The 9670-nt window shown below is 51.2% G+C and overlaps 1 protein-coding gene across 1 annotated transcript; it reads right to left on the reverse strand.

Moving 5' to 3' along the window:
- Positions 1 to 75: 75 nt before the first annotated feature.
- CCDC166 (coiled-coil domain containing 166) lies at positions 76 to 5950 on the reverse strand. The gene is given in 3 exon segments (XM_003205336.4): positions 76 to 947; positions 950 to 1383; positions 5485 to 5950. Coding segments are annotated over 2 exon segments (933 nt in total). The 5' UTR covers positions 1353 to 1383; positions 5485 to 5950; the 3' UTR covers positions 76 to 417.
- Between the last annotated feature and the right edge of the window lie 3720 nt (positions 5951 to 9670).

The raw sequence follows: 9670 nt of genomic DNA on the forward strand, positions 1-9670 counted from the left end.
AGAAAGCAAAGATTGAAGGAAAAAAGAAAAGAAAGCAAAGATTAAAATGAATACATGGTACTCATTGTTAAGACCAAAGACCAAATACTTTGAGCGCATATGTTGTTTGAAAGTTTGGCTGCTTGCTTATTTATTTTCTGTGCTTTGGAGTCAAGCAGGAGGTAAATTTAACGGGGTCTTTGCTGTAAGTGAGATTCTGGAAAACGAATGTTGCTGGAGGAGTTGGCCTTCCTCAGTTCATTCCATGGCGTCAGTCAGTACAGGTTGCAGCGAGAGCTCCGTCAGTGCCTCCGTTCATCCACACACACAGCTCCCAGCTCCCCGACCGCGTCTGAGCCGCAGTGACGGCCCTGGCGGCCACGGATGTCCAGCGAGGTCTGGCGGCATTGGTGAGGAGCAGAGAGGCGTTTCCGTAGGCTAATTCCCGCCTTTGGACGGGCTGTGAGAGCCGCAGGCGTCCCGCTTTGCCTCCTGCTGGCGCAGCCTGCGCCGCGCGAGCGCCGTGTGCTGGGTGCAGAGCTGCTCCCGAAGCAGCTGCTGCTGCTGCTCCCGCAGCTCCACCTGCATTTGCTGGAGGACCTTCGAGCACCGGATGAGCTCCAGCAACTCCCGGCGCAGATGCCGGTTCTCAGCTTTCACTTCTTGGATGTGCTGAATCAGGGACCCTATGGCTGCTGCTTCCGCTCTCTTGGTGAGAAGCAGGATCTTCTGACGGGAGTCCTTCTCGCCGTCGGCTTTGGCCTGCAGAAACCTGCTCTTGATTTTGTGCATTTCTTCTGAGTGATGGATCTTCGTGACCAACAGTTCCTTCTCCAGCTCTTTAATCTTTTTCGTCTGTTCCAACTGCAGGTCTTTGAAGGGCTGCAGGTCTTCAACCTCACTGTTCATGAGGGAATACTTCGCCTCCATCTCCGTCAGAGAGTTTCTGACCTCCTCTTCTTTTCTGCGTACTGTGAGATGAGCGTCTCTTTCTGCTGCCGGACCTGAGACAGATCGGTTTCATTCTGCTCGTTCAACGTTATTATCAGATTCTGACACTTCTGGCTGTGTTTCGACAGGTAGGAGAGATAAATGTTGCTCTCTTGCCGATTCAGCTTGGCTTCCTCTTCCAGGAATTTATTCTCCCGCAGAAAGCGCTCCACTCTTCCCATGTACGTGTTCATGTGCTCCGTGAGAATCTCGTTCTCCTTCTGCAGGTATGAATTCCTCTCTCTGACAAGCGTTTCCATGGCACTTTTGGATGTATCTCCATTTTTGGTTCTTCGTAGTTCTTCCTTATCTGCTGTTCTCACTTCCTTATTTTTCCCAGCACCAACGCTGTCTTGTTTGCTCTGTTTTGCCTTGGATGCCATATTCCACACTGGGACATCGGTCTTTGGCAAACTGCAATGGAATGAAAGGCGATAAATTTTTATTAAGCGCTTGTGTCGCGCACATGAACATGACTTTTTCTCCCCAGTCGTGCCATTTTATGTCCTTTTGATTTCAGCTGGTGTGTCAGCCACTCTTTCCAGCTTTGTATCATCAGATAAGTTGCTGAGGGTGGAATTTGTCCCTTCATCCAGCTTGTTGATGTTGAACAAGACCTGATCCAGCACCGAACCCTGGGAAACACTGAATGACACAATCACAGAAAGGCCCGGGTTGGAAGGGACCCCAAGGATCCCGAAGCTCCAACCCTCCCACAGGCAGGGCCACCAACCTCCCCATCTCACAGCAGCCCAGGCTGCCCAGGGCCCCATCCTTGCTGGCCTTGAACACCTCCAGGGATGGACGGGGATCCACAGCCTCTCTGGCAGCTGGTCCAGCACCTCCCCGCTCTCACAGCAAAGAACTTAACGCTGCTGGTTGCAGGCATCCAGCCAGACTTGCGGCTGATCACCACCCTCTGAGCTCTGCCGCTCAGCCAGTCCTCAGCCCAGCTCACCATGCACTCATCTGTGCTGCACTTCAGCAGTTTCATAACCAGGATGCTGTGGGAGACGACGGTGTCAAACACCTTGCTGAAGTCAAGTTACAGCCATTGCTCTCCCACCAGCCGGCAGTGATACCACTGAAGGCTCCTCGAGCACGATTTCCCCTTGGTAAACCCACGTTGACTGCATCTGATAACCTCCTTCTCTTCCAGTTGCTTGGAATGGCATCCAGAACAAATTGTTCCATCTGTCACCTTTCCAGGGACAGGGGTGAGGCTGACTGGCCCGTAGTTTCCCAGATCCTCCTCGCCAGGAGTGACGCTGGCTTTCCTCCAGGCTTCAGGCACCTCTCCATTCACCAAGACCTTTCAGCGATGATGGAGCGCAGCTCAGCAGTCGCCTCCTCCAGCTCCCTCAACACACACAGTGCATCCCACGGGGGCCCATGGGGGGGTGTGTGTTGATTTTGGCTGGATGCTCTCTGACCGTCTCCTCCTCATCCCCAGGGAAGCCTTCTGTTCCCCAGCCTCTCTCTTACCTCAGGGTCGGGGAGTCTGGAGGAGCAGTCTTCGGAGTAAAGACTGAAGCAAATAGGGCATTTATGCATCAGTATCTCTGCCTTCCCATGGTGCCCTGTTACCAGGACCGCTGTCAGTCCTGTCATCACTTTCCTGGCCCTTCGTTGGACTCTCACCACTTTGTCCTCCAGTACTGGGGAGCCCATAATTGAACCTGGTGCCCTCAGCCTCACCAGAGCTGAGCGGGCGCAGGCGTTAGGGAGCTTCCTGACCTGACAAACGGCTGCTAAAGGAGGAAAGGAGGGAGGCTCTGCTACCATCCACCCCTGCAGCCTCACATATAAACCTCCATTCATTTAGCAACTGAAAACTAAACGTTTATGGAAGGGATTTCCCTGCTGGCTCCTGGGAAACTTCACTGACAACGGAGAGCAAAATTAATGACACTGAGGTATCCTGAAAATACTCAGATCTGTCCCATTCTGCTGCTGAGTGGGGCTGGTCTCTTCTCACTGGTGACAGGAGGAGGGGAAACGGCCTCGAGTTGTGCCAGGGGAGGTTTAGGTTGGATGTCAGGAGGAACTTGTGTGCAGAAAGGGCTGTGAAGCACTGCCATGGGCTGCCCAGGGAGGCGGTTGGGTCAGCATCCCTGGAGGTGTTGAACAACCGTCTGGAGGTGGTGCTCAGGGCCGTGATTTAGCAGAGGGCTCTTAGAGTTGGGCTGGGATGGCTGGGCTGTGCTTGGGCTCGGTGATCTTTCAGGTCTTTTTCAGCCCGAACAATTCTATGATTCTATGCTGACAAGCTCCTCTTACTGGCTGTACTCTAGCAGGGTGCTTGGAGCAGATGTCATACAAAAGTCAGCCTTAATTCATCGTTAAACTGAGACGGGGAGGTTTGGGTTGGATGTGAGGAGGCAGTTTTTCATGCAGAGGGTGGTGAGGCAGTGGCACAGGTTGCCCAAGGAGGCTGTGGATGCTCATCCCATCCCTGCAGGCATCCGAGGCCAGGCTGGATGTGGCTCTGGGCAGCCTGGGCTGCTGGTTGGCGACCTGCACACAGCAGGGGTTGGAACTGATGAGCGCTGTGGGCCTTTGCGACCCAGGCCGTGCTGGGATTCCGTGATCATTCTGTGAAAGGATGATTCTGGCTGCTGGAGCCTTGTCTTTCATGTTTGCATGATAGCAGCCAAAAGGCAGAAGCTAATAACTTGCAGCTTGCCAGAGCTATCTTCTGCAGTAGACCTTAGGCTGCCCAAAAGCTGTTTGAACATTGTCCTGGGCAACCTGCTCTGAGTGTCCTTGCTTGAGCGAGGGGATTGAAATAGGTGACCCCCAGGAGTCCCTTCCAGCCTCAGCCATTCTGTGATTCTCTGAAATTATGAGGGTAATGTAATGGGAATGCAAAAGACTCAGGGAGGTGGCTTTAGCCGATGGGACAGGCTGGGGCTGCAGGCTGAGGGAAGAGGCAGCCCTGGAATGGGCACCGTGGGCGTGGGGTGCCATGGGTGTGGGGTACCATATATGTAGGGCACCATGAATGTATGTACCATACATGTGGGGTGCCATGGGTGTGGGGTACCATATATGTAGGGCACCATGAATGTATGTACCATACAAATGGGGTACCAGGGGTGTGGGGTACCATATATGTAGGGCACCATATATGTGTGGTACCAGGGGTGTGGGGTACCATATATGTAGGGCACCATATATGTGGGGTACCAGGGGCGTGGGGTACCATATATGTGGGGTACCACGGATGTGAGCAGAGGACTTCTGGGCTTCTTATTCTTAGATGTACACCCAGGTTTTCACAGAAAGAGGACGCCTCAGATTTGAGCCTAGAGTGAGGAGCTGTATTAAGTGCAAATACTGGTAGGACTTAACCAGGCTGCTCGAAAAACCGGCCACAGCAAAACCCACTTTAGAGCACAGGATTTGTTTCCAGAGGGCAAAACACGAACAGGGAATGTTGAGGCGCAGCGACCATAGAGAAGCTGCGTATGTCTGAAATAACGCTTAGGTTGGTCCTGTTGTCTGTGTGATGCAGCTTCACGCTGGTAAATGGAGCTGAGTTAATCCGAAAGCTGAGAAATAAGACGTCTTGTAGATTTTGAGAGATAACCAAGTAAGGGTGATGGGATAATCTAGATCTTTTAAAAAGTGCCTTCTGTATGTATCCAGTGATTGAAACAGACTTCGCAGGAAGCAGTAATTAGTCGAGTAATTAGACATAGTTTTTGTGACGTCAGTGATGGAGGGAATTGCTGAGATAGCAGCAGTGGCAGTATGGCTATCTGAATGTGCGTTCAGGCTGTGAGCATTACGCCACAGCCCTACTTAAAGAATTTGCTATTTTTTAAGCAGACGTTTGGTCAGAGGCTTCTAACATTCAGCGCTGTGTATTAAAGCCGCTGAGCAACCTGCAGTGCGAGAAGGTAAGTCCACAACAGGTACTGAAGGAAGGAAAATAGATCAAAGACTCTTACGGACGGAATCAGAAAATAAAGGAGTCACCTGTATGCTGCAAGCTGAATTTCTCAATTATTCCAAAGAGGAACAAGGATGCAGTCAAGGATGCGGAGCCAGAGAGAAGTCTGACCAGTCCCATGTTTTTAATGAACATTTGTAAATGAAACTTACTGCATCCTGCTGGAACTGCTAGGCCCTTTTAAGGAAAGTATGCAAAATTTGAGTAGACAGGTGAGCGAAATAGAATAAATATATTGATTAAAATCCCTTGTCATAGCAGCAGCAGGACAGAGGCCAAGCTGGGAATGTGGCAGCTGCATGAGGAGCAGAGTAGGTACAGGGAGACATAAGAATCTGTGCTGGAATCCCTGCCGTTGTGCTTTGGGGAAGAGTTTCCAAAGAGCTGCATGGGTGTCAGAGCAGCAAACAGCAGAACTGAGTTAACACTGATGATGTGGTTTTATGGGAAAGAACTGCAGAGCTCCACGAATGTCAGAGAAACGGCTAAATCTGCACTGAGAAATGCTGAAGTTGGTTTTATACAAAATGTCTTGGTGAAAAATCCCAAACACCAACCTTTCCTGCTGTTGTGATCTTCACAGCATTTCCGTGCAGACCCTTCTGGCTGCTCCTGGCTCGCTGGACAGCATTTGCTTGCGGTCGGACTGTGAGCTCCGAGCGGCTGTTGGTCGGCGCTGTGTCCATGGTGACGAAATGCTGCGAAGTCACAAGAGCTGCTTGGGACTGAGGTTCTCGGAGCCACTTCAGTTCATAGCTGCATTGTGAGGCCTGACTCTGACACTCCTTACCGACAGGACTCAATTTAGCAGAAACACGAGGGCAGTTTGGCTTATAAGAATATGATTTTTTTTTGTGGCCACTATATTGAGAGGGAAATGGCTCCAGCTACCTATTAGGATTTGCTGTAGGAAAAGTTATGTCTTCAGCCACACTCCTTAAGAATTACATGCCAGTATTTACTCAAGCATTTTCCTTTCAGTACCTCAAGGGAGCCTGCAGACAGGAGGGGATCAGCTCTTGGAAAGGGGAGAAACAGCAGGACAGGGAATGGTTGGAAGCTGAGGGAGGGCAGATTTCAGTTGGATGTCAGGGGAAGTTGTTTGGTGTGAGAGCGGGGAGGTGCTGGAACAGCTGCCAGAGAGGCTGTGGATCCCCGTCCATCCCTGGAGGTGTTCAAGGCCAGCAAGGATGGGGCCCTGGGCAGCCTGGGCTGCTGTGAGATGGGGAGTAAATATCCAGATTATTTTATTCAATTGCTTTTACAAATGTCTTATTTTTTGAAGACTAAACTTACCTGTTGATGAAACAAGTACTGTGTTAATGTATCCTACGTTAGTGAGGACATGAGGAAACTGGAACAGGATGCCCAGAATCACAGAATGGTTCGGGTTGGAAGGAACCCCAAGGATGATGAAGCTCCAACGCCCCACCACAGGCAGGGCCACCAACCTCCACATTTAATTCCTGCTGATTTTATTTGGCACCTGTGCTTCTTACCGAAATCACCATAAAGAGTCTGAAAAAGTTACTGCTTATACCTCAGGTGACTTCTGCTTCCCTAAGCCCTGAGCTGCAGCTTTTCCAAGGGCAATGCAGGGCAGCACTCCCAGTACAATTCCTCCTTGGTACAGAAGTCATTGTTGTCGATGACGTTGTTTTGTAATCCTTGCACTCATCCTGCTAATGCACCTGCAGATTTTCCACACTAGGCAAAACAACTTCTGCTGCTGGATTTATTCCAGAGCCTTCACACAACATTGCTGCTTCTCTACTTGTAAGTGCTAGTTACTTCTGTTACTGCAAAATATGCATGAGGCTGGATATTTTTTACAAGCAGAATTTAACTAAGCAATGGTTTAACTATTGAAACAATTGAAATGGTTATATTGCCATCTCTACGTAACAGCTTTACTGCCGCTCCGTTAAGCGTCACTGTGACGTAACGCAATCACTTCTCAAGTAGCACAGTATGGCAGCAGATGTGCATTCTGGAATCACAGAAAAGACAATAATAATAATGAAAAAGCTTTATCCAGCCTTTTGGAGGATTTCTTTTTCAGGCAGTTCAGGCTCACAAGAGCTAAGCTAGTTAAAATTTAATACAGAAAATAATCAGTTAGCAAAGCAATTAGCTTCTCAGAGATACAAAGCTCTTCTATGAGCTTTATATATTCATAAGCACTTAGCGCAGGTTTGGTTTGTCGAAGTTTTCCTTGGTTTTCTTCGCCTTTTTTTAGTTTGCGTTATTTTCTCCCCCCTCAGCCTCCATCCAAGAACTTTGCGTTTTTCCTCTGCCCCCATGAGAAAGAGAACGGAGCGCCAGAAGCGGTACTGCGGCTCCGCCTCAATCCGGCCGCAGAAGCTGTTTCCACGGTCTCTGGTGCCACCTCCTGGCCAATCGCTAGAATTGCGGCCGTGTATATTTGGTGCCGCAGGCAAGTAGGAAGCATGCGCCGTGGTACGCGGAAGTGGCGCACGTACTTTCTCGTCGCTCTGCGCAGAAAATCCGCCGAGCTTTGTGATTAGTCCTCCAAGCAATAGTGCGCATGCGCCAAAAATTTATAAATAACATTAATTTCTATGAAGCCTTAGATGCGGGCGAGCAGGCAATTCCTGGACCGCTGTCTCAGCAATACTTTCCTCTCTTCTAATCTGTAGTGCTTCTCGTCTATTTCCTGGAGCGGTCTGACTCTCGAGCCTGCCTCGGGAACACACTATTGTGGATCCCAGGGAACCCTGCGCCCATCCCATGCATAATGAATCGAAAACAACACATGCGCATACGAAATCGTCTGTGCACGTTGGCGCATGCGCAGTGCAGTACCGAGACAAGCGCATGCGTAGTGTTTTACCATAACTCGCACATGCGCAGTGCTGTGCCGCGAGGGGCTCATGCGCAGCGCCGTGCAGGTACAAGCGCATGTGCACTGCGGAGCCGAGGCTGGCGCATGCGTAGTGCTGTGCCGGGCGTGCCGCATGCGCAGTGCAGTTTTGAGAGTGCCGCATGCGCAGTGCGTTGACGCGAGTGGTGCAGGCGCAGTGCGGTGCCAAGATCGCCGCATGCGCAGTGCCGTGCCGACACTAGCGCATGCGCATTGCAAGACTGGCGCATTCATACTCCCTTCTCGAGACTTGCACATGCGCAGTGCGATGCCGAGAGTGGAGCTTGCGCAGTGCTGTGCCAATGCTGGAGCATGCGCTGCGCCGTGCCGATTCAGGCGCCTGCGCAGTGCTATGCCGAGAGAAGCACATGCGTACTACGTTCTCGAGACTCGCGCATGCGAAATGCGGTGCCGCGAGAGCGCATGCGTAGTGCCGTGCCGAGAGTGGCGCTTGCGCACTGCAGTGCGGAGGTTCGGGCATGCCTAGTGCTGTGCCGACAGTGGCGCATGCGTAGTGCCGTGTCGATGCCAGCACATGCGCAGTGCAGTGTAGAAACTGGCGCGTGCGCAGTGCAGTGCCAGGCGTGACACATGCGCATTACTGTGCCGAGGCTGGGGCATGCGCAGTGCCGTTTCAAGAGCTGCATTTGCGCAGTGCGGTGCAGAAGCTTGGGCATGCGTAGTACTCTGTCCGGAGTGGCGCATGCGCAGTACCGTGCCGGGACTGGCGCATGCGTAAAGCAATGACCAGTTTCACGCATGCGTATTGCTTTCTCGGGACTTGCTGGTTTGGGGTTGCTGCTGTGTCGGTGCTGCTGCACGCCAGTACCGCCAATCTCCGGGCTGCTCGCGTTCCAGTGCCACTGAGAGGGCTTTTAAACGGCTGGGGGACGGAACAGGGCTGGGGGTGGAAGGGGACGTTCGCTAGTTCATCGTGGCGGCGGGCAAATTTGATACCACGAAGCGCTGAGGGGCAGCTGTGAGCCGAACCGGTCCGTTCCCGGGGGGGCTCGGGCATAAAACGGCGGAAATGGACGAGGGACATCCTGGGTTAGAAGAGGAGAATATCGCTGAGCCGGCGGTCCAAGAATCGAGTGCTTGCCCGTACACGCAGTGGTTTGTCGAAACTGTTGCTGTTTTTAACTTGCCGGGCGCATGTCCGCTATTACGTGGAGGACTGATCGCCATAGAGAGCGGCGGATTAGCTGCACAGAGCGGTTAAAACGCCACTTCCGCATTTGTACGCGCATGCGTTCTGCTGCTTGCAGGAATAAGCGACTGACAGCGATAGTTCCGCAATTCGGTCACGAGGTGGCAGCAGAGACCGCGGAAAGAACTTTTCTGACGCTATTGATTGGCGGGGACCCGCGGCGCAGTCCTTGGCGATCCGTTCTGTCTGTACTTGTGGTGACTGGGGAAGAACACGAAGTTAGAAGGAGGAGGAAAAGACGAAGAAAACAGAATCTACTCCAGACCTTGGAAAGCTGTGCTTATGATTATCGTTTAAAAAAAAAAGTTTTTTTTTTAGTGCCAGCATCTGTTGCATTGTTTTTAAATATCAGTATGTAATTGCCCAGCAAATTTAATGATAACGAAATTAAAGCCCGTTGGCAGAAAGCGCAGGGCCGTATTAATGTTCGCTCAGCCTCTGTCTTGTTTATACTTCAATGTATTTTTTTCCAAGGACCTTTCTTAAGCTCCGGGTTTGATTTTTGGCTTTTTATTCTTTTTTATGCCATCAAATAGGTAGTTTTAGGCCCTAGCAGGTCTACACAGGCTGTCACAGCACAAAGCTGCAGTTTTGAGATTAGTGTGGACCATTACAGTGTTTCCACAAAGATTAACGAAAACTGCCATTC

This window comes from Meleagris gallopavo, chromosome 3 (genome assembly GCF_000146605.3).
Source record: "Meleagris gallopavo isolate NT-WF06-2002-E0010 breed Aviagen turkey brand Nicholas breeding stock chromosome 3, Turkey_5.1, whole genome shotgun sequence".
Taxonomy (NCBI): Eukaryota; Metazoa; Chordata; class Aves; order Galliformes; family Phasianidae; genus Meleagris; species Meleagris gallopavo.